The sequence below is a fragment of the Oncorhynchus nerka genome, linkage group LG21 (assembly GCF_034236695.1).
Source record: "Oncorhynchus nerka isolate Pitt River linkage group LG21, Oner_Uvic_2.0, whole genome shotgun sequence".
In the NCBI taxonomy this organism is placed as follows: domain Eukaryota; kingdom Metazoa; phylum Chordata; class Actinopteri; order Salmoniformes; family Salmonidae; genus Oncorhynchus; species Oncorhynchus nerka.
In genome coordinates, this window is record NC_088416.1 from 30,319,429 (window position 1) to 30,344,146 (window position 24,718).

The 24,718-nt window shown below is 44.0% G+C and overlaps 5 protein-coding genes and 1 long non-coding RNA gene across 6 annotated transcripts; 2 read left to right on the forward strand and 4 right to left on the reverse strand.

Moving 5' to 3' along the window:
* Positions 1-1,596: 1,596 nt before the first annotated feature.
* On the reverse strand, positions 1,597-4,642 carry LOC115123097 (ubiquitin carboxyl-terminal hydrolase 26-like). The gene is made up of 6 exons (XM_065006777.1): positions 4,602-4,642; positions 4,305-4,424; positions 3,875-4,006; positions 2,371-2,509; positions 2,107-2,243; positions 1,597-1,745 (listed from the first exon to the last, which is right to left on the reverse strand). Exons 2-6 carry the CDS (start codon positions 4,397-4,399, stop codon positions 1,733-1,735), a joined length of 516 nt encoding a protein of 171 aa, XP_064862849.1. The 5' UTR covers positions 4,400-4,424; positions 4,602-4,642; the 3' UTR covers positions 1,597-1,732.
* Positions 4,643-5,735: 1,093 nt separating this feature from the next.
* On the forward strand, positions 5,736-9,356 carry LOC135563654 (myosin heavy chain, embryonic smooth muscle isoform-like). Its single transcript, XM_065006739.1, has 4 exons — positions 5,736-5,747; positions 6,956-7,164; positions 7,448-7,556; positions 8,089-9,356. The coding sequence occupies exons 1-4, from the start codon at positions 5,736-5,738 to the stop codon at positions 8,455-8,457; spliced, it is 699 nt and encodes a 232-aa protein (XP_064862811.1). The 3' UTR covers positions 8,458-9,356.
* Positions 9,357-15,453: 6,097 nt separating this feature from the next.
* Positions 15,454-16,547, reverse strand: LOC135559566 (ubiquitin carboxyl-terminal hydrolase 37-like). The gene is made up of 3 exons (XM_065006778.1): positions 16,189-16,547; positions 15,965-16,103; positions 15,454-15,749 (listed from the first exon to the last, which is right to left on the reverse strand). The coding sequence occupies exons 1-3, from the start codon at positions 16,196-16,198 to the stop codon at positions 15,644-15,646; spliced, it is 255 nt and encodes an 84-aa protein (XP_064862850.1). The 5' UTR covers positions 16,199-16,547; the 3' UTR covers positions 15,454-15,643.
* A 6-nt stretch (positions 16,548-16,553) lies between these two features.
* Positions 16,554-17,845, reverse strand: LOC135563684 (uncharacterized). Its single transcript, XR_010460435.1, has 4 exons — positions 17,713-17,845; positions 17,273-17,352; positions 16,860-16,997; positions 16,554-16,756 (listed from the first exon to the last, which is right to left on the reverse strand). It is a non-coding gene; the product is annotated as an uncharacterized LOC135563684 (long non-coding RNA).
* A 45-nt stretch (positions 17,846-17,890) lies between these two features.
* LOC115125245 (ubiquitin carboxyl-terminal hydrolase 26-like) lies at positions 17,891-22,570 on the reverse strand. Its single transcript, XM_065006740.1, has 6 exons — positions 20,312-22,570; positions 20,118-20,203; positions 19,680-20,018; positions 19,358-19,489; positions 17,977-18,115; positions 17,891-17,896 (listed from the first exon to the last, which is right to left on the reverse strand). Exons 3-6 carry the CDS (start codon positions 19,772-19,774, stop codon positions 17,891-17,893), a joined length of 372 nt encoding a protein of 123 aa, XP_064862812.1. The 5' UTR covers positions 19,775-20,018; positions 20,118-20,203; positions 20,312-22,570.
* LOC135563655 (myosin heavy chain, embryonic smooth muscle isoform-like) lies at positions 19,773-24,021 on the forward strand. The gene is made up of 5 exons (XM_065006741.1): positions 19,773-19,877; positions 22,449-22,657; positions 22,942-23,050; positions 23,586-23,758; positions 23,865-24,021. Exons 1-5 carry the CDS (start codon positions 19,773-19,775, stop codon positions 24,019-24,021), a joined length of 753 nt encoding a protein of 250 aa, XP_064862813.1.
* Positions 24,022-24,718: the final 697 nt, after the last annotated feature.

Sequence of the window (24,718 nt, forward strand, 5' to 3'; positions counted from 1 at the left end):
CACCTTCTATCTCCTCCCAAGAGGTGAGTAAAACATTTAAAGTCCCTTCTCCAACTCCTCCAAGTCCATAAGGCCCAGACACATCCCCCTGCCGCCCCTGCCTGTCAGAGCATGCGCTGACCAGCTGGTCCTGTGTGTTTGGGACATGATTCTGTCAATCCCTTTATACCAGTCTGCTGTTCCCAAATGCTTCAGCGTGGTATATGTTCATGATGTTTTTGTTAAAGAAAGCACTGAACACTGAATACAAAACAATAAACAAATAACGCCCCGTGCACTATAATAATGAAGTGCTGACACAAGAAACTAACATAGACATAAAAAATCACCCACAAAATACCCACAGAATATGGCTTCCTAAATAGGTTCCCAATCAGATGACAATCTCATACCACAGCTGCCTATACTGCCCGAACCAATCTGGCAACCATAGAGGAATTTACCTAGAAAGAGAATGCTGCCCCAAAAACATTTTTCAAAACCTAGATAAGGCAAAAACACATCATCAAGCCAGACCCTGGGTCTCGACCAAAAAGGCAAAAACACATCATGTCACCCTGTGCAACTGGAAAACAAAGAATACTAAGGTCAGGGTGTGACACAATGGTGAAAAATAACACAACAGAGGGATTACAGGTTAAAGGGATAACTCTTAATGCGGGTCAATGAATCATCTTTCTAGCTTTGGTAAACACTTTTTTTTTTCTTGATGACTCATTGTCGTCATTGAGTCCATTGTGAATTCTTCTCAAATTTGTGGCCTAGAGCCAACCTGCAGACATAGAACAGGATGTAGGCAGTCTGTGCAATCGCCTTCAGCACAGTGGCCTCATCTGCCCTCAAGACATGTGGTCATCAGGCAAAGCCACCCACACTCACGGCTGTCAAAAACATCACTGATGATTGTGGCCTTGGAAACAGCAAACAAACATTAAGTTTCCACATTGGAACAGTGGTGGAGAGGGCAGTGTTTTAAGTTCCTGCGTGCACATCACAGACAAACTGTTGGTCCACCACACAGACAGACATGTGAAGAAGGCGCAGCAGCCCTCTTCAACCTCAGGAGGCTGAAGAAATGGCTTGTCACCCAAAGACTCACAAACTTCACAGATGCACAATCGGGAGCATCCTGTCTGGCTGTGTCTCTGTAAGGCAACACATTTAATAATAGGATAGTTATTTTGTCTAGAGGATAGGGGTGCCTTCTATAACTGCCTTATCTTGATCCGCCCACTATCTCAACTGGATCTAATGATCTGTTATTTATTTCTCTCTCTCTCAATTTCTCTCTCTCCCCTCTCCTGTTCTCTCTCCTCACCACAGCGGCTGCCTGCTGCTTTTTCTCACTGTCAGCTGGTTTCTCAAGCTGCTCAGAGACTGAAAAACTGGTGGGGGTATATCAAATATAGTGTAAATTCAAACCAGAAAGTGAAGTGGCCTATCAACAAACTCTTAACTCCAGCTTCACTTGCTAATAATCCTCTTTGATGGGAAATGTATCTGCATATATCAGTAGCCACTTTAAACAATGTACCTAATATAATGTTTATCAAGGGTGCCTTTCACCCTTTGAGGAATCAGTCTTGTACTCAAATCAATAACCCAGTTTGGTGAGTTAGATCAGGACTGTCAATTGTAATCTGAGATGATGATGGGGGGACTCACCGGGGCAGCGTGAGGAAGTGCCTAGTCACAGATGCCATGCTGCCTGAGCACACCCTGCATGCACACTCTAACGCAGATGGCTAGGTGACAAAGGATAGCAATACAATTATGAACATTATGACATTAATGTTAGTGTTCCTTGACATACTAACTCTTGGTTTAAGCTAAGTGCTGACCTTAAAGTAGAGGTCCAGGCTGTGTGGCAGGTAATGGCTCAGGCTCAGTGACAGGTGATTATAATCCTCCTGACCATAAACTATAACTCCACAGCTTCAGAAGTACGGAGAGAAATGCATCAGCTATCCAACACAAACCTTTTGATCCCTCTACACACTATCTTAATGCTTTACCTCTGTATCCTGCATGTTATGCTGACATTAAACCTCCTCATAAATGTGATGACGACATCAAGGTACACCGTATACAAATGACAGCTGTTACCTGGTGCAGGTACGGGAAGTCTTCAGCTTGAATTCTAACTGCTTCACGGGGCAGGTGTATGGCTCTGGTGAGCCCTTTAATGCCATACCCTCCTCCTTCAGCTGAAAGAGGAGGAGCAACACACATTCATGGGCATCCTAAGAGAAGAATGGGAAAGAAGCAGAAAATACATCAACAACTACAACTGAAACAGAGCTGAGGAAAAACACTGTCACGTGTCCCAGGTTTATTGTTAAGTGAGTCTTTTAGCAAATAATATCTTACCTGTTCATAGTCTTCCTCATAGTCCTCATTGACAATGGAGAGACAGCGCTTGACTGTTTGAAGGATTTTCTTATTTTCCTTGTTCTTAGCATTAACAGTGCCTCCAGAAAGCCTGGCCTGATGTAACTTGGCAAAGCAGCTGTGGAGGGAGACAAAGAGCATGCATTCAGGTTTCACTCTCTCACCTTGGACACAGATTAGCTCTGTGCTTCTACTTTAGCCTCTGATCAAATATGATTAAACTGATTCCTGATTGTGACAGGAAATCATCTCTGGTGTTAATCAGAAGCTGAGTTGGGTGTGGTTTTATCTTAAAAATCATATGAGGCACTAAGAATGTACTAAGGACAATATCCATCCATCCATCCATCCATCCATCCATCCATCCATACATACATACATACATACATACATACATACATACCATACATACATACTTCCATACACACAAAAAAGCGTATTTCTGTGCACAGATTTGTTTGCATATCTGTTAGTGAGCATTTATCCTTTGCCAAGATAATCCATCCACCTGACAGGTGGCATATCAAGAAGCTGATTAAACAGCATGATCATTACACAGGTGCACCTTGTGCTGAGGACAATAAAAGGCCACTCTAAAATGTGCAGTTTTATTACACAACACAATACCACAGATGTCTCAGGTTTTGAGGGAGTGTGCAATTGGCATGCTGACAGCAGGAATGTCCACCAGAGCTGTTGCCAGAGAATTGAATGTTCATTTCTATACCATAAGCCATCTCCAACATTGTTTTAGAGAATTTAGCAGTATGTCCAACCGGCTTCCCAACCGCAGACCACGTGTAACCACACAAGCCCAGGACCTCCATATCCAGCTTCTTCACCTGTGGCATCGTCTGAGGGGGTGCTGAGGAGTATTTCTGTCTGTAATAAAGCCCTTTTGTGGGGAAATCTCATTCTGATCGGCTGGGCCTAACTCCCCAGTGGGTGGGCCTATGCCCTCCCAGCCCCACCCATGGCTGCACCCTTGCTCAGTCGTGAAATCCATAGATTATGGCCTAATGAATTTATTACAATAGACTAATTTCCTTATATGAATTGTAAAATCTTTGAAATTGTTGCATGTTGCGTTTATATTTGTGTTTTTTATACATAGATACATAGATACATAGATATACATACATACATATACATACATACATACATACATACATACATACATACATACATACATACATACATACCACAGGAGGTTGATGGCACCTTAATTGGGAGGACGGGTTCGTGGTAATGGCTGGAGCCGAATCACTGGAATGCTATCAAATACATCAAACATGTGGTTTCCATGTGTTTGATGCCATTCCATTTGCTCCGTTTCAGACATCATTACGAGCCGTCCTCCCCTCAGCAGCCTCCACTGACACATACATTGAGGCGGAACTTGTGTACTGTAACTATAAGCGTCTAGGTGGGTGGGTCAGTGTGTGTACAGGTGGAACAGGAGGGTGAGAGCGAGGCTGTATACCATAGCAGTTTAGAGGAGGGGGAGGAACTCCAGATGTTCTGCTGTCTCAGGATGTCTCTGCAAAATGCTGGCAGCCCCAGCAGGCACTGCAGAGCAGAGTTCATGAAGCAGGTGTTGCCAATATTAGGCAACCTGTGGGAAAGAAGCCATCAGTTACACACTAATATCTGAACTGTGGACCAAAGGTAAACTAATGAATGGATTTGTAAGGCATGAACACAAGATAACTCTGAGTACCACACTGAATTATTTAAAACAAAAAGCAGAGCTCAGAGATAAGAGTAGGTGTGTGTGTGTGTGTGTGTGTGTGTGTGTGTGTGTGTGTGTGTGTGTGTGTGTGTGTGTGTGTGTGTGTGTGTGTGTGTGTGTGTGTGTGTGTGTGTGTGTGTGTGTGTGTGTGTGTGTGTGTGTGTGTGTGTGTGTGTTTTACCCGAGGAGCTTGGTGTTGTCTTCGCCCTCGCCTGTGCAGCTCTGCTCCCCCAGCTGGGTGCTACTCTTGCTGACCAGGTTGGGGAGGCGAGCCATGACTTCCCGAGACCTGACCAATGGCCTGGAGGAAGAGAGACAGGGTAGAGGCCTCAGTAGCAGTAGCTCAACACCAATCGGTCTGTTTGAACACTGTTTTAATGTACAGGCATACATATATTCCTTACCATGTCATGGTGTGAGTGACCACTCTTATGTAGAGTTGAGTGAGATGAAGGTTGCTATTGTCTACAGTACTTACCTCTCCAAGGAGACAGAAGAAGCCCTCAGGTCAATGGAGGCCTCTGCAGAGAGAGACAGAGAGACGGAGAGCAGTAAGAGAGAAGCTATGTCAAAGATGAATTGAGAAAAATAGCACCAAAAAATGGCACCCGTTTACAGACCTGCGATGCCAGCAAATAGGGGTACCATTCTCTTTGTCTGTGGAACAACTGCCCCCACCTCTTTGACCTCAGAGTTCATAAGATCTCTGTAAAGACACACAGACATATGCATTAGGTTAGCTATATTATATTGTTTTTTTCATTTCAATTTAATGGTGTTGGTTGGCATGAAATGTGATATCAGGCTGCAGTACCTGGCAGTCTCACTGTTTTTGTTGGTCTCTCCATGGTGGTCCAGGGGGTTTGGAGAGGAGGACTGGGGGGTAGGGGAGGAGACGTGTGTTGTGGAGGAAGGGCAGGCAGGACTGGGGGGAGTGGCAGAGGAGGAAAACTGAGTTGAGACAGCCAGGGAAACAGAAGAAGCACTAAAAGGGGAGGAGGTCTGTGATCCTTCCTCTGAAGAAGAAGAAGAGAGAGATGACATGTGGAGAGAGGAGAGAGAAGAGAGGCCGAAGAACTTGGAGATAGTGGAAGGGGATCTGGCAGGGGATCCAGAGGGTGAGGGGGGTGAGGGGGATGGAGTGCCGATTGGTGTTCGGCCAGACAAGGGGTCGAGGGGCGTCAGAGATGTTGTAGACGGTTTCAAATGGAAAGAAGAGACAAAGGAAGAATCAAGTTGGTGGTGATCCTTTACGTTCTTCTTCTCCCGGTTTTTCCAAACTGATGCAGTTACCATGCTGGCATCCAATGACGTCAGTTTGGGTGGGATTGGGAACGGCGATGGACAGCGGCTCCCAATCCCGAGGCGAACTCTGCACTTCTTTTTCTGTTTGGAGAAACATTATATATGTTATATTTGAACTAGCAGCAAATGTCACACCCAAACCACATGATCTGACCATAAAATAAAGAACTCGTCGCCCAATCTAATTGAATTCTGTATCATAGGCTAACAAATAGCAAATATACATGTTTATAAAAATAAAACCATTGTAACCATACAGTTATACCCTCTGTCCCAAATCCTGCCATTTGGCACAAATAAATAGACAATGAAACAACTAGTAATAGCTGAAAAGAATAGAATTTACTCTAAATTGTAACAGAATTAGACAAATTCTAGCCCAGAATTGACATATACCTTTTTACAGCAACACAAACATCCCATTTCAGTGTATTTGTAGACTGTGCCTTAGTTTGCAGAACATCAAAATATGTTGCCTATTTCACATTGTGATGTCATAAACCAAATTATGATGCGCCTGTCTACGCGTTACCAGCATAAATAGCCAACAAATCTCACACATCAAAATGTTGAAAAATAATTTACAAAATGAATTGATCGTGTATCCAGAGTTATTCCTATTTCATAAAATATACAAAATAACTAGATTCTTGCCAATACACCTGTTTTTTATTGAGAAAACATTGGGTTATCTTTCTCCCACGCTCCCTGGGCCACTGACGCGTGATTGTATGGGATATGGGAAGAGACTAGGAGATTCAAAGTAACATTACTGTCTATCAGAATCAAAACAACTTTTATTGGCCAAGTGGCCTACATTCACACATTCACAGAATTTGACTCAATGAATTGGTGCTGCCATTAATAGACAAACGTAAAGACACATTTACAGCCTATACAATATACAGTAAACATAAAACATATTTATTAGCTTCTATCTTCTTAAGATACTTTAGAGTAACATTTTATTATGGAAAGTAAAATGCCTATTTCACTTCAGTTGACGCTGATCTGATACATATCGAACGTAGCTTTGCAATGGTTGTTAGGAGGACTTTTGAAAAAGAAAAGGAGAGCAGCACACTCTAGCGCAGACTCAATAATTTAATAACCTAATATCCAACCTTTCTGACCGACAAGCTGTCTTCATCAGCGTATACTGTTAGGAGCACCTTAACACAGATGGATCTATTAATCTCTGACCGTACCTCATTGACAAGGTGCCACTCTGCCTAGTGACTGTAAACTAAACTAAAATACTAACGTTAGTACATTTGTTGTATATTTGCTGTTCTGTAAACCCAGTTGGTTGCCACCACACCGGTCACAACTGTCAACAGATCATGACATAAATGCAAAGCATAATTTGTTCTCGCAGAGTAGATTGTAGATCCTACTAACACCAGGGAACAATCCATTATTCAGCCCTACCATAAAAAGTACCCTTATCTCTCTCTCACTTTCCCCTCTCTCCTTCATTCCCTGTTTTCCTCTCTCCACCTCTCTCTTCCCCCTCTCCTCCCCCAGGTGGACACCCTGACCCTGGAGCTTGTGGCAGAGCGCAGCATGGCCCAGAAGAGTGAAAATGCACGCCAGCAGCTGGAGAGGCAGAACAAGAACTTGCGGGCCAAGCTGGGCGAGCTGGAGGGCTCTGTGAAGAGCCGGTTCAAGGCCTCCATCACCGCCCTGGAGGCCAAGATACTGCAGCTGGAGGAGCAGCTGGAGCAGGAGGCTAAGTGAGAAACACAGCAACTCTCTTATAACAACTCCATACCTTATTAGACAAGGTGAAATAGGAGACCAAGACTCAGGAGGAATTCATGAGGGCCTTAGAACAAGCTCAGCCCGTTGGAAGAGAGGTTCTTGAATGTGATCTAAATGTTAATGTGATCAATGTAATGAGTCAAAAGCAATCTTAAGAGATGTACTTGAAGATCTATGACTGACAGCCTTTGTTACAGTGCGGTTCCTGTGGTGCTCTAACTGTCCTATGACCTCATTCCTCTGTCCTCCTATCAGGGAGCGAGCAGCGGCCAATAAGCTTGTGAGACGGACAGAGAAGAAGCTGAAGGAGGTGTGCATGCACTTGGAGGACGAGCGCCGCCATTCCGACCAGTACAAGGAACAGGTGAGGAGCTTGTCACGGAAGTTTGGACGTCCCAGATATTAAAGCTACAATATGTAACTGGGAGACTTAACCAAATTAACATAGACATTTGAGTTATAGATATTTCATTCTCATTGAAAACAAGTCTAAGAAGCGATAGATCTGTTCTAAGTGCTCCATTTCTATGCTTTCCATTCTTAAGTTTAGTTTTTGCGTCTTTTACTTTCGGTTTTGTACAACAGCTGAAAATATATAGATTTTTGGTTATGGATTCTCTACACAATGACTGCTTGTTTTGACACAAACAGAAATTAGGCGAATTCTGCATAGTGCATTTTTAAGGTGTACACAGCTAAAGAAGGAATTCTATCCAATTCAGTACGACTTGCAAAGGTGGGCCAGGATTGGATAGGTGTGAAGATTTAGGATTGGAGTCTTTCCTACAGTAGGTTATTTCCAGTAACCACTGGACCATAGGACTGCTGAGTATTGTAAGTATTAGTATTGACTGTTCATCATTGTTGATGTCTGTTGTGACTCCTGGCTGGGTCAGATGGAGAAGGCCAACTCTCGCATGAAGCAGCTGAAGAGACAGCTTGAGGAGGCTGAGGAGAAGGCCACACGTGCCAACGCCTACCGCAGGAAGCTGCAGAGGGAGCTGGACGATGCCACTGAGAGCAGCGAGGGTCTCAGCCGTGAGGTCAACACACTCAAGAGCCGCCTCAGGTATTTGGAGCCCCCCACACACACACACAAACAGCTGTGTATATTGGCCAAATTGATGGTCCTCGTTACTAATACCTCTCCTGGCCCCCTCTGTCCACTGCAGGCGTGGAAGCCCCATCAGTTTCTCCTCCAGCCGCTCAGGAAGGCGTCAGCTGCAGGTGGAGGGAACATCGCTCGACCTCCTATCCGACGATGAGGTGGAAAACAAGACCACGGACGCCAATGCCAACGAGACGCCAGCAGCTCCCCAACCAGAGTAGACGCGCTCCCTCCAGCCCACACGCAGCATGGCCTCCGCCCCACAAACCTTACCCCTGTCCTCCTAACCCCAGACACCAGCAGTGGACCCCACTACTCTGCCTTACCCCTCTATGGCAAGCTGCAGGGCCAAGCAAATCCATCATCTCCTCCATATGAATATACCGCACATCAAGCCTTGGATTCGTTTTTAACATCAATTGCAGATAAAAGTGCATTTAAATTGCATAGGCGTCTGAGTGTGCATAGGCACTCGAAAACAAATAGCAGGAGTTTACCATAATTATGTTAAGCTACTTCCCTGGAACAGCCATTAGAATCAAACAGCCCTCTAGCTAGAATTAACCACTGTCATTTCAGCTGGTTTACTGGCACACAGGTGGACGACTGCACACAAGTCGGTAAAAACATGTGTCTTTCATGATTGTACAGTATTGGACCAGGATATGTAAAACAAAGCACAGCAGGGAATTATTTTTAAATGGTAGCCTAAATGATGATCCCATTGAAATGTTTTCATCAAAACCACCACTGTCATAGAGATACTGCAATCCACTTAGTTTAGTATAAAAATAACTATGTGAATAACTCTTTAGTAGCAGGTTTGTAGTAAATTAGATTGTACCACGCCATGTTGCCTCAGCATTCCCCCTATATATATGACCAGCAAAAGACCCTGTTAACTTTACCAATATAACCTTGTCCAATAACCCACCATTTTATATTTGACATATCAATCTACTTTAAGTGGTGTACGATAATGTGTGGAATTAGGTTTGTCAGACTTGGAGCAAAGGCCCTTTTTTTTAGACAGACAGCCCAAATGTGTGCTTGTCATACTATAATATTGCTTTGTATAATTCTGGCTATTCAGATATGTTTTCTGTACCATGTACAAAATACTTAACTCAAAACTGCTGGGTCTCTTTGACATCTCGTGTCACCTTAATTTCAATGCATTACAAATGGCTGAATAATATTAGCATGATTTACAGAAGGGTAATTCATGTTTTATTGAGTGTTAGAAACGTGGTTTTAGTTTGGTTCTGGCATGAGTTTTCTTGAGAATCTGACAAAAAGCAGCGTGGAACTTTGATTCATGTTTAATAACAAAGAGATAAAACAAACACTGGGAAAACGGTGAAAAAGTTAAAATGAGGAACTATCTGGTGCAAAACACAGAGACAGGAAACAATCACCCACAAACACACAGTGAAACCCAGGCTACCTAAATATGGTTCCCAATCAGAGACAATGACTAACACCTGCCTCTGATTGAGAACCATATCAGGCCAGACATAGAAATAGACAAATAAGACATCCAACATAGAATGCCCACTCAGATCACACCCTGACCAACCAAAACATAGAAACATACAAAGCAAACTATGGTCAGGGTGTGACAGGTTCCTGTAGATAGGTGCTTCCGTGGGGGGGGGAGAGTCGGACCAAAATGAGCGTGGTTAGTTCAGGAGATCTTTATGGAAAAACCACCATTTGAATATGCGGAATGTGAAAACCTATTGTTGATCTGGTTGATTAATTAAATGTTCAAACATAAATGAAACCCAGGCTATTTTGTGGTTCCCAATCAGACTTAAGGGGAACCTTACTTTGGGATTTGAGCCATACTTTATTATTATTTATCTAGGACTCTTACCCCTACTAACAAAAGTCCCAATGCCTACTAAAACCCCAAAAACAACCTGAACCCATGTCACACTGTTGGCAAACGCCTGACCAAATAACTGGAAGAAAACACAAAAATAGAAGACCAAGGCTGACAGGTTCTGAAAAGGAAGAGCAATCGATCCATTTGAATATGCACACTTGTGGATGTCTTGATTAGCCGGTCGCAGACGAAGGAAGCGAGTTGTGGGCGTATTAAATTTTAAACATAAATGACCATTTTGTAAATGAAAACATATTTGAGGCATTTATTATTGTTTGAACCAGTTTCATAGCTTTAGTGTCATATTATACCATAAGCACCTCTCCCATCGTGTTGGTGTGAACCAGTGTTATAACAGAATGATTTATGGAGCCTTCTGTCTGCCAGGCAGAAAGTAGGATTTCATTGGGTTCAAAGCTTTAACATCCTGAAGGTTGTTATTATTAGTGGACTGGCTGTTGACGACCAGGTATTCATCATCTCCTTTTATTTCTTGTATTTCTAGACTTTTTCTGTTGCTGTTGTAAAAGACCAATAAACATATCCATTATAAAAATAAAGATTTTCATTTTCTTCTATATTTCTGTCCTCTTAGTCTTTCCCACAGTAGTTGTGGGTCAAGACTGTCTCCAAACTGATATGTGATGTATGGTCTATGTTACATAAAACCCTGAGGGAGTGCGTAGATAGACTGTGCACAGACACACAATATTGTTGTAATATTAACTATTTCCTCTTTTTACCCAACATGAATGAATGATAGAGATTGCCTCTTATACAGGGCATTCAGAACGTATTCACACCCCTTGACTTTCTCCACATTTTGTTACGTTACAGCCTTATTCAAAATGGATATAGAAAATCATCAATCTACACACAATACCCCATAATGACAAAGTGAAGACAGGTTTTAAGACATTGTAGCAAATTTATACAAAATAAAAAAACAGAAATACTTGTACATGATTGTACATGGTTTGGAACGGCACACACCTGTCTATTTATTTTATTTATTTTTGATTTCACCTTTATTTAACCTGGTAGGCAAGTTGAGAACAAGTTCTCATTTACAATTGCGACCTGGCCAAGATAAAGCAAAGCAGTTCGACACATACAACAACACAGAGTTACACATGGAGTAAAACAAACATACAGTCAATAATACAGTATAAACAAGACTATATACGATGTGATCAAATGAGGTGAGATAAGGGAGGTAAAGGCAAAAAAGGCCATGGTGGCAAAGTAAATACAATATAGCAAGTAAAACACTGGAATGGTAGATTTGCAGTGGAAGAATGTGAAAAGTAGAAATAAAAATAATGGGGTGCAAAGGAGCAAAATGAATAATAACAAAAATACAGTAGGGAAAGAGGTAGTTGTTTGGGCTAAATTATAGGTGGGCTATGTACAGGTGCAGTAAACTGTGAGCTGCTCTGACAGTTGGTGCTTAAAGCTAGTGAGGGAGATAAGTGTTTCCAGTTTCAGAGATTTTTGTAGTTTGTTCCAGTCATCTAGTGACCCTAGAGATATACCTGCTGGAGCGCGTGCTATAGGTGGGTGATGCTATGGTGACCAGCGAGCTGAGATAAGGGGGGACTTTACCTAGCAGGGTCTTGTAGATGACATGGAGCCAGTGGGTTTGGCGACGAGTATGAAGCGAGGGCCAGCCAACGAGAGGGTACAGGTCGCAATGGTGGGTAGTATATGGGGCTTTGGTGACAAAACGGATTGCACTGTGATAGACTGCATCCAATTTGTTGAGTAGGGTATTGGAGGCTATTTTGTAAATGACATCGCCGAAGTCGAGGATGGTAGGATGGTCAGTTTTACAAGGGTATGTTTGGAAGCATGAGTGAAGAATGCTTTGTTGCGAAATAGGAAGCCAACTCTAGATTTAACTTTGGATTGGAGATGTTTGATGTGGGTCTGGAAGGAGAGTTTACAGTCCAACCAGACACCTAGGTATTTGTAGTTGTCCACGTATTCTAAGTCAGAACCGTCCAGAGTAGTGATGTTGGACAGGCGGGCAGGTGCAGGTAGCGATCGGTTGAAGAGCATGCATTTAGTTTTACTTATATTTAAGAGCAATTGGAGGCCACGGAAGGAGAGTTGTATGGTATTGAAGCTTGCCTGGAGGGTTGTTAACACAGTGTCCAAAGAAGGGCCAGAAGTATACAGAATGGTGTCATCTGCGTAGAGGTGGATCAGAGACTCACCAGCAGCAAAAGCGACATCATTGATGTATACAGAGAAGAGAGTCGGTCCAAGAATTTAACCCTGTGGCACCCCCATAGAGACTGCCAGAGGTCCGGACAGCAGACCCTCCGATTTGACACACTGAACTCTATCAGAGAAGTAGTAGGTGAACCAGCCGAGACAATCATTTGAGAAACCAAGGCTGTCGAGTTTGCCGATGAGGATGTGGTGATTGACAGAGTCGAAAGCCTTGGCCAGATCAATGAATACGGCTGCACAGTAATGTTTCTTATCGATGGCGGTTAAGATATCGTTTAGGACCTTGAGCGTGGCTGAGGTGCACCCATGACCAGCTCTGAAACCAGATTGCATAGCAGAGAAGGTATGGTGAGATTCGAAATGGTCGCTAATCTGTTTGTTGACTTGGCTTTCGAAGACCTTAGAAAGGCAGGGTAGGATAGATATAGGTCTGTAGCAGTTTGGGTCAAGAGTGACCCCCCCTTTGAAGAGGGGGATGACCGCAGCTGCTTTCCAATCTTTGGGAATCTCAGACGACACGAAAGAGAGGTTGAACAGGCTAGTAATAGGGATGGCAACAATTTCGGCAGATAATTTTAGAAAGAAGGGGTTCAGATTGTCTAGCCCGGCTGATTTGTAGGGGTCGGGATGTTGCAGCTCTTTTAGAACATCAGCTGACTGGATTTGGGTGAAGGAGAAATGGGGAAGGCTTGGGCGAAATGCTGTGGGGGGTGCAGTGCTGTTGACCGGGGTAGGAGTAGCCAGGTGGAAAGCATGGCCAGCCGTAGAAAAATGCTTATTGAAATTCTCAATTATAGTGGATTTATCAGTGGTGGCTTCCCTGAACAGCTGCATATCACGGGGGCTGTTCGATGCTAATGCAGAATGCCATAGGATGTTTTTGTGTTGGTTAAGGGCAGTCAGGTCTGGGGAGAACCAAGGGCTATATCTGTTCCTGGTTCTAAATTTCTTGAATGGGGCATGCTTATTTAAGATGGGTAGGAAGGCATTTACAAAAATAACCAGGCATCCTCTACTGACGGGACGAGATCAATATCCTTCCAGGATACCCCGGCCAGGTCGATTAGAAAGCCCTGTATAAGAAAGGTCTACATAAAGTCCCAGTTCACAGTGCATGTCAGAACAAAAACCAAACCATGAGGTCGAAGGAATTGTCCTCCATCATTCCTAAATGGAAGAAGTTTGGAACCCCAAAGACTCCTAGAGCTGGCCGCCTGGCCAAACTGAGCAATCAGGAACCTGATGGTCACTATGACAGAGCTCCAGAGTTCCTCTGTGGAGATTAGAGAAACCTCCAGAAGGACAACCATCTCTGCAGCACTCCACCAACCAGGTCTTTATGGTAGAGTGGTCAGACGGAAGCCACTTCTCAGTAAAAGGCACATGACAGCACGCTTGGAGTTTGCCAAAAGCCACCTAAAGACTCTCAGACTATGAGAATCAAGATTCTCTGGTCTGATGAAACCAAGATTAAACTCTTTGGCCTGAATGCCAAGCGCCATGTCTGGAGGAAACCTGGCACCATTTCTACGGTGAAGCATGGTGGTGGCAGCATCATGCTGTGGGGATGTTTTTCAGCAGCAGGGACTGGTAGACTAGTCAGAATCGAGGGAAAGATGAACGGCACAAAGTACAGAGAGATGCTTGATGGAAACCAGCTCCAGAGCTTTCAGGATCTCAGACTGGGGCGAAGGTTCACCTTCCAACAGGACAACGACCCTTAGCAAACAGCCAAGACAACGCAGGGGTGGCTTGGGGACAAGTCTCTGAATGTCCTTGAGTGGCCCAGCCAGAGCCCGGACTTGAACCTGATTGAACATCTCTGGAGACCTGAAAATAGCTGTGCAGCGATGCTCCCCTTCCAACCCGACAGAGCTTGAGAGGATCTGCAGAGAAGAATGAGAGAAACTCCCCAAATACAGATGTGCTAAGCTTATAGCGTCATACCCAAGAAAACTTGAGGCTGTAATCGCTGCCAAAGGTGCTTCGACAAAGTACTAGGTAAAGGGTCTGAATACTTATGTAAATGTGATAGTTTAGCTTTATGTTTTCTTGATAAAATTGCAAAAAAAAAATCTAAAAACCTGTTTTTGCTGTCATTATGAGGTAGATTGATGAGAAGAAGAAAAAATAAATTAATCAATTTTAGAATAAGGCTGTAATTTAACTAAATGTGGAACAAGTCAAGGGATCTGAATACTTTCTGAATGCACTGAAGGTACATTTATTCACTACCATGTACAGCAAAAGAACATTAATTGCACTCGGTCGGTGAGATGTTTTATATTTATATAATTGTAAACATACAGTAGATGGCCTAGAGTGGATACATGCTTTGTGGTGTAGGCTGTTTCTTCTGGTGGTCTAGGGCATCCTGGTGTTCTGGTGGTCTAGGGCATCCTGGTGTTCTGGTGGTCTAGGGCAGCCTGGTGTCTAGGTGGTCTAGGGCAGCATGATGTCCTAATGGTCAAGTATTTTCTGATGGTGGTGTAGGGCAGCTTGATGGTGGTGTATGGCAGCTTGATGGTGGTGTAGGGCAGCTTGATGGTGGTCTAAGGCAGTTGATGGTGGTCTAGGGCAGCTTGATGGTGGTGTAGGGCAGCTGATGGTGGTGTAGGGCAGCTTGATGGTGGTGTAGGGCAGCTTGATGGTGGTGTAGGGCAGCTTGATGGTGGTGTAGGGCAGCTTGATGGTGGTGTAGGGCAGCTTGATGGTGGTGTAGGGCAGCTTGATGGTGGTGTAGGGCAGCTTGATGGTGGTCTAGGGCAGCTTGATGGTGGTCTGATGGTGGTCCAGGGCAGCTTGATGGTGGTGTAGGGCAGCTGATGGTGGTGTCTAGGGCTTGATGGTGGTGTAGGGCAGCTTGATGGTGGTGTAGGGCAGCTTGATGGTGGTGTAAGGCAGCTGATGGTGGTCTAGGGCAGCTTGATGGTGGTGTAGGGCAGCTTGATGGTGGTGTAGGGCAGCTTGATGGTGGTGTAGGGCAGCTTGATGGTGGTGTAGGGCAGCTTGATGGTGGTCTAGGGCAGCTTGATGGTGGTCTAGGGCAGCTTGATGGTGGTGTAGGGCAGTCTGATGGTGGTCTAGGGCAGCTTGATGGTGGTGTAGGGCAGCCTGATGGTGGTCTAAGGCAGCTTGATGGTGGTCTAAGGCAGTTGATGGTGGTGTAGGGCAGCCTAATTCGATGAATCTGTTTCTTGGTGTGTGGTACGTGCTACTCCAGGTGGTCCCTGAGCGCTGTGCCTCTCCCTGAGTTTAATGATGGGTTCTCCTGGTGCTTCTCCTGGTAGTGAGGGGCCTGGTCTCCTTCACCTGCTCCACTTCAATGACAAATGACAGGGAGATCTTACATGTACATACAATGTCTGAAAAATAACACATACAGAGGGATTACAGGTTAAAGGGATAACTCTTAATGTGTGGTCAATGAATCATCTTTCTAGCTTTGGTAAACACTTTTTTTTTCTTGATGACTCATTGTCATCATTGACTCCATTTGTGACATTCTTCTCAAATGTTTGGCCTAGAGCCTTACCTGCAGACATAGAACAGGATGTAGGCAGTCTGTGCAATCGCCTTCAGCACAGTGGCCTCATCTGTCCTCAAGACATGTGCGTCATCCAGGCAGAGCCACCCACTGCCACGGCTGTCCAAAACATCACTGATGTAGTGGCCTAGGGAACAAGGGAAACAAAATAGAGTGTACATTAAGCTTTCATAATTGTGTGTGCGTGCCTGCATACCTGCGTGCCTGCATACCTGTATACATGTTGTCTCCCAGATGTGAGATCACACTTGACAATTTGTAGATATTGTCTGGCTGGTGTCTCTGTAAGGAAACACATTTAATAATAGGATAGTTATTTTGTCTACAGGATAGGGGTGCCTTCTATAACTGCCTTATCTTGATCCGCCCACTATCTCAACTGGATCTAATTATCTGTTATTTATTTTTCTCTCTCTCTCTCTCTCTCTCTCTCTCTCTCTCTCTCTCTCTCTCTCTCTCTCTCTCTCTCTCTCCTCACCACAGCGGCTGCCTGCTGCTTTTTCTCACTGTCAGCTGGTTTCTCTAGCTGCTCAGAGGAATTTGAAGCTGGTGGGGGTATATCAAATATAGTGTAAATACAAACCAGAAAGTGAAGTGGAAACCCATCAACAAATAAACTCTTAACTTCAGCTTCCGACTTGCTTTCCTCAACAGTCCTGTTTCATGAGAGGGTGTTCTGCATGATGTCAGTAACACAATGTCCTACCTGGTCTATCTAGGGTGCCTTTCGGGGAGTTTGCAGGTGTGTTGTCCATGTTGTTTTTCCCCAGGGAGCTTGCCCTGTGTAAATGGATGGCATTTAAAATAAATATCTAGTGTGTGAAAATCATGGTGTGTGTTGGCAACTCAATGTGCAATGTCCCCAAACAGAGTGTAAACCAACCTGGCTCCATACTGGACATGGGCTGTCTTCTCACATACGGCTGGGAGGGTTATTTCTGCAGGGATGGACATGGGATCATCCACCTTCTCTGGCTCCCAGTTGCCTGCAGTAAATCGCTTGATATGAAGCATTAGGACCCTGCTCAGAGACAGACAGGCAGGCAGGCATTCACAAAGACAGACAGACAGACAGACAGACAGACAGACAGACAGACAGACAGACAGACAGACAGACAGACAGACAGACAGACAGACAGACAGACAGACAGACAGACAGACAGACAGACAGACAGACGACCAGGCAGGCATTCACACAGACAAAGGAATCAGTCTTGTACTCAATTCAATAACCCAGTTTGGTGAGTTAGATCAGGACTGTCAATTGTAATCTGAGATGATGATGGGGGGACTCACCGGGGCAGCGTGAGGAAGTTTCTAGTCACAGATGCCGTGCTGCCTGAGCACACCCTGCATGCACACTCTAACGCAGATGGCTAGGTGACAAAGGATAGCAATACAATTAATACATTATGACATTAATGATAGTGTTCCTTGACATACTAACTCTTGGTTTAAGCTAAGTGCTGACCTTAAAGTAGAGGTCCAGGCTGTGTGGCAGGTAATGGCTCAGGCTCAGTGACAGGTGATTATAATCCTCCTGACCATAAACTATAACTCCACAGCTTCAGAAGTACGGAGAGAAATGCATCAGCTATCCAACACAAACCTTTTGATCCCTCTACACACTATCTTAATGCTTTACCTCTGTATCCTGCATGTTATGCTGACATTAAACCTCCTCACAAATGTGATGACGACATCAAGGTACACCGTATACAAATGACAGCTGTTACCTGGTGCAGGTACGGGAAGTCTTCAGCTTGAATTCTAACTGCTTCACGGGGCAGGTGTATGGCTCTGGTGAGCCCTTTAATGCCATACCCTCCTCCTTCAGCTGAAAGAGGAGGAGCAACACACATTCATGGGCATCCTAAGAGAAGAATGGGAAAGAAGCAGAAAATACATCAACAACTACAACTGAAACAGAGCTGAGGAAAAACACTGTCACGTGTCCCAGGTTTATTGTTAAGTGAGTCTTTTAGCAAATAATATCTTACCTGTTCATAGTCTTCCTCATAGTCCTCATTGACAACGGAAAGACAGCGCTTGACTGTTTGAAGGATTTTTTTATTTTCCTTGTTCTTAGCATTAACAGTGCCTCCAGAAAGCCTGGCCTGATGTAACTTGGCAAAGCAGCTGTGGAGGGAGACAAAGAGCATGCATTCAGGTTTCACTCTCTCACCTTGGACACAGATTAGCTCTGTGCTTCTACTTTAGCCTCTGATCAAATATGATTCAACTGATTCCTGACTGTGACAGGAAATCATCTCTGGTGTTAATCAGAAGCTGAGTTGGGTGTGGTTTTATCTTAAAAATCATGAGGCACTAAGAGTGTACGAAGGACAATATATATCCATCCATCCATACATACTTACATTCATACATACATACAGTGGGGCAAAAAAGTATTTAGTCAGCCACCAATTGTGCAAGTTCTCCCACTTATAAAGATGAGAGAGGCCTGTAATTTTCATCATAGGTACAGTTCAACTATGACAGACAAAATGAGAAAAAAAATCCAGAAAATCACATTGTAGGATTTTTAATTCATTCTGATCGGCTGGGCCTAACTCCCCAGTGGGTGGGCCTATGCCCTCCCAGCCCCACCCATGGCTACACCCTTGCTCAGTCGTGAAATCCATAGATTATGGCCTAATGAATTTATTACAATAGACTAATTTCCTTATATGAATTGTAACTGAGTAAAATCTTTGAAATTGTTGCATGTTGCCACCCATGGCATACATTGATAAATAGATAGATAGGCCTAATATCCAATTTATTACAATAGACTAATTTCCTTATATGAATTGTAACTGAGTAAAATCTTTGAAATTGTTGCATGTTGCGTTTATATTTTTATTTAGCATACATACATAAATAGATAAATAGATAAATAGATAAATACATACATACATACATACATACATACATACATACATACATACATACATACATACATACATACATACATACATACATACATACATACATACATACATACATACATACATACATACATACATACATACATACATACATACATACATACATACATACATACATACATACATACATACATACATACATACATACCACAGGAGGTTGATGGCACCTTAATTGGGGAGGACGGGTTCGTGGTAATGGCTGGAGCCGAATCAGTGGAATGCTATCAAATACATCAAACATGTGGTTTCCATGTGTTTGATGCCATTCCATTTGCTCCGTTTCAGACATCATTACGAGCCGTCCTCCCCTCAGCAGCCTCCACTGACACATACATTGAGGCGGAACTTGTGTACTGTAACTATAAGCGTCTAGGTGGGTGGGTCAGTGTGTGTACAGGTGGGACAGGAGGGTGAGAGCGAGGCTGTATACCATAGCAGTTTAGAGGAGGGGGAGGAACTCCAGATGTTCTGCTGTCTCAGGATGTCTCTGCAAAATGCTGGCAGCCCCAGCAGGCACTGCAGAGCAGAGTTCATGAAGCAGGTGTTGCCAATATTAGGCAACCTGTGGGAAAGAAGCCATCAGTTACACACTAATATCTGAACTGTGGACCAAAGGTAAACTAATGAATGGATTTGTAAGGCATGAACACAAGATAACTCTGAGTACCACACTGAATTATTTAAAACAAAAAGCAGAGCTCAGAGATAAGAGTAGGTTTGTGTGTGTGTGTGTAGATGTGTGTGTGTTTTACCCGAGGAGCTTGGTGTTGTCTTCGCCCTCGCCTGTGCAGCTCTGCTCCCCCAACTGGGTGCTACTCTTGCAGACCAGGTTGGGGAGGCAAGCCATGGCTTCCCGAGACCTGACCAATGGCCTGGAGGAAGAGAGACAGGGTAGAGGCCTCAGTAGCAGTAGCTCAACACCAATCGGTCTGTTTGAACACTGTTTTAATGTACAGGCATACAGATATTCCTTACCATGTCATGGTGTGAGTGACCACCTTATGTAGAGTTGAGTGAGATGAAGGTGGCTATTGTCTACAGTACTTACCTCTCCAAGGAGACAGAGGAAGCCTTCAGGTCAATGGAGGCCTCTGCAGAGAGAGACCGAGAGACGGAGAGCGGTAAGAGAGAAGCTTTGTCAAAGATGAATTGAGACAAATAGCACCAAAAAATGGCACCCGTTTACAGACCTGCGATGCCAGCAAGTAGGGGTACCATTCTCTTTGTCTGTGGAACAACTGCCACCACCTCTTTGACCTCAGAGCTCATAAGATCTCTGTAAAGACACACAGACATATGCATTAGGTTAGCTATATTATATTGGCTTTTTCATTTCAATTTAATGGTGTTTGTTGGCATGAAATTTGATATCAGGCTGCAGTACCTGGCAGTCTCACTGTCTTTGTTGGTCTCTCCATGGTGGTCCAGGGGGTTTGGAGAGGAGGACTGGGGGGCAGGGGAGGAGGAGGAAAACTGAGTTGAGACAGCCAGGGAAACAGAAGAAGCACTAAAAGGGGAGGAGGTCTGTGATCCTTCCACTGAAGAAGAAGGAGAAGAAGAAGAGAGAGATGACATGTGGAGAGAGGAGAGTGAAGAGAGGCCGAAGAACTTGAAGAGAGTGGAAGGGGATCTGACAGGGGATCCAGGGGTGAGGGGGTGAGGGAGTACCGATTGGTGTTCGGCCAGACAAGGGGTCGAGGGGCGTCAGAGATGTTGTAGACGGTTTCAAATGGAAAGAAGAGACAAAGGAAGAATCAAGTTGGTGGTGATCCTTTACGTTCTTCTTCTCCCGGTTTTTCCAAACTGATGCAGTTACCATGCTGGCATCCAATGACGTCAGTTTGGGTGGGATTGGGAACGGCGATGGACAGCGGCTCCCAATCCCGAGGCGAACTCTGCACTTCTTTTTCTGTTTGGAGAAACATTATATATGTTATATTTGAACTAGCAGCAAATGTCACACCCAAACCACATGATTTGACCATAAAATAAAGAACTCGTCGCCCAATCATATTGAATTCTGTATCATAGGCTAACAAATAGCAAAAATACATGTTTATAAAAATAAAACCATTGTAACCATACAGTTATACCCTCTGTCCCAAATCCTGCCATTTGGGACACATAAATAGACAATGAAACAACTAGGAATAGCTGAAAAGAATAGAATTTACTCTAAATTGTAACAGAATTAGACAAATTCTAGCCCAGATTTGACACATACCTTTTTACAGCAACACAAACATCCCATTTCAGTGTATTTGTAGACTGTGCCTTATTTGGCAGAACATCAAAATATGTTGCCCATTTCACATTGTGATGTCATAAACCAAATTATGATGCGCCTGACTACGCGTTACCAGCATAAATAGTAAACAAATCACACACACCAAAATGTTGAAAAATAATTTACAAAATGAATTGATCGTGTATTCAGAGTTATTCCTATTTCATAAAATATACAAATTGGGTTATCTTTCTCCCACGCTCCCTGGGCCACTGACGCGTGATTGTATGGGGTATGGGAAGAGACTAGGAGATTCAAAGTATAGTTACTGTCTATCAGAATCAAAACAACTTTTATTGGCCAAGTGGCCTACATTCACACATTCACAGAATTTGACTCGATGAATTGGTGCTGCCATTAATAGACAAACGTAAAGACACATTTACAGCCTATACAATATACAGTAAACATAAAACATATTTATTAGCTTCTATCTTCTTAAGATACTTTAGAGTAACATTTTATTATTGTCACGTTCTGACCTTAGTTCCTTTGTTTTGTCTTTTGTTTTAGTATGGTCAGGGCGTGAGTTGGGTGGGTTGTCTGTGTTAGTTTTTCTAGGATTTTCTATTTCTGTATTTGGCCTGATATTGTTCTCAATCAGAGGCAGCTGTCAATCGTTGTCCCTGATTGAGAACCATATTTAGGTAGCCTGTTTTCCTTTGTGTTTTGTGGGTGGTTATTTTCAGTCTTTGTGTGTCTGCACCAGACAGAACTGTTTCAGTTTTCACTTTGTTGTTTTGTATTTTCAAGTGTTCTTTCATCATTAAATAAGATGAACACTTACCATGCTGTGCTTTGGTCCTCTCCTCCTTCCACCTACGAGGAGAATCGCTACAATTATGGAATGTAAAATGCCTATTCCACTTCAGTTGACTCTGGTCTGATACAGATCGAACATAGCTTTGCAATGGTTGTTAGGAGGACCTTTGAAAAGGAGAGCTGCACACACTAGCGCAGACTCAATTTAATAACCTAATATCCAACCTTTCCGACCGACAAGCTGTCTTCATCAGCAAATACTGTTAGGAGCACCTTAACACAGATGGATCTGACATAAATGCAAAGCATCATTTGTTCTCGCAGAGTAGATTGTAGATCCTACTACCACCAGGGAACAATCCATTATTCAGCCCTACCATAAAAAGTACTCTTATCTCTCTCTCACTTTCCCCTCTCTCCTTCATTCCCTGTTTCCTCTCTCCACCTCTCTCTTCCCCCTCTCCTCCCCCAGGTGGACATCCTGACCCTGGAGCTTGTGGCAGAGCGCAGCATGGCCCAGAAGAGTGAAAATGCGCGCCAGCAGCTGGAGAGGCAGAACAAGGACTTGCGGGCCAAGCTGGGCGAGCTGGAGGGCTCCGTGAAGAGCCGGTTCAAGGCCTCCATCACCGCCCTGGAGGCCAAGATACTGCAGCTGGAGGAGCAGCTGGAGCAGGAGGCTAAGTGAGAAACACAGCAACTCTCTTATAACAACTCCATACCTTATTAGACAAGGTGAAATAGGAGACCAAGACTCAGGAGGAATTCATGAGGGCCTTTAGAACAAGCTCAGCCCGTTGGAAGAGAGGTTCTTGAATGTGATCTAAATGTTAATGTGATCAATGTAATGAGTCAAAAGCAATCTTAAGAGATGTACTTGAAGATCTATGACTGACAGCCTTTGTTACAGTGCGGTTCCTGTGGTGCTCTAACTGTCCAATGACCTCATTCCTCTGTCCTCCTATCAGGGAGCGAGCAGCGGCCAATAAGCTTGTGAGACGGACAGAGAAGAAGCTGAAGGAGGTGTGCATGCAGGTGGAGGACGAGCGCCGCCATTCCGACCAGTACAAGGAACAGGTGAGGAGCTTGTCACGGAAGTTTGGACATCCCAGATATTAAAGCTACAATATGTAACTTTTTGGGAGACTTAACCAAATTAACATAGACATTTGAGTTATAGATATGTAATTCTCATTGAAAACAAGTCAAAGAAGCGATAGATCTGTTCTAAGTGCTCCATTTCTATGCTTTGCATTCTTAAGTTTAGTTTTTGCGTCTTTTACTTTGGGTTTTGTACAACAGTTGAAAATATATAGATTTTTGGTTATGGATTCTCTACACAATGACTGCTTGTTTTGACACAAACAGAAATTAGGTGAATTCTGCATAGTCCATTTTTAAGATGTTCCACAGCTAAAGAAGGATTTCTATCCAATTCAGTACAACTTGCAAAGGTGGGACAGGATTGGATAGGTGTGAAGATTTAGGATTGGAGTCTTTCCTACAGTAGGTTCTTTCCAGTAACCACTGGACCATAGGACTGCTGAGTATTGTAAGTATTAGTATTCTGTTCATCATTGTTGATGTCTGTTGTGACACCTGGCTGGGTCAGATGGAGAAGGCCAACTCTCGCATGAAGCAGCTGAAGAGGCAGCTTGAGGAGGCTGAGGAGGAGGCCACACGTGCCAACGCCTACCGCAGGAAGCTGCAGAGGGAGCTGGACGATGCCACTGAGGCCAGCGAGGGTCTCAGCCGTGAGGTCAACACACTCAAGAGCCGTCTCAGGTATTTACAGCCTCCCCCCACACACACACACAAACAGTTGTGTATATTGGCCAAATTGATGGTCCTCGTTACTAATACCTCTCCTGGCCCCCTCTGTCCACTGCAGGCGTGGAGGCCCCATCAGTTTCTCCTCCAGCCGCTCAGGAAGGCGTCAGCTGCAGGTGGAGGGAACATCGCTCGACCTCCTATCCGACGATGAGGTGGAAAACAAGACCACGGACGCCAATGCCAACGAGAAGCCAGCAGCTCCCCAACCAGAGTAGACGCGCTCCCTCCAGCCCACACGCAGCATGGCCTCCGCCCCACAAACCTTACCCCTGTCCTCCTAACCCCAGACACCAGCAGTGGACCCCACTACTCTGCCTTACCCCTCTATGGCAAGCTGCAGGGCCAAGCAAATCCATCATCTCCTCCATATGAATATACCGCACATCAAGCCTTGGATTCGTTTTTAACATCAATTGCAGATAAAAGTGCATTTAAATTGCATAGGCGTCTGAGTGTGCATAGGCACTCGAAAACAAATAGCAGGAGTTTACCATAATTATGTTAAGCTACTTCCCTGGAACAGCCATTAGAATCAAACAGCCCTCTAGCTAGAATTAACCACTGTCATTTCAGCTGGTTTACTGGCACACAGGTGGACGACTGCACACAAGTCGGTAAAAACATGTCTTTCATGATTGTACAGTATTGGACCAGGATATGTAAAACAAAGCACAGCATAAGAGAGGGAATTATTTTTAAATGGTAGCCTAAATGATGATCCCACCGAAATGTTTTCATCAAAACCACCACTGTCATAGAGATACTGCAATCCACTTAGTTTAGTATAAAAAGAACTATGTGAATAACTCTTTAGTAGCAGGTTTGTAGTAAATTAGATTGTACCACGCCATGTTGCCTCAGCATTCCCCCTATATATATGACCAGCAAAAGACCCTGTTAACTTTACCAATA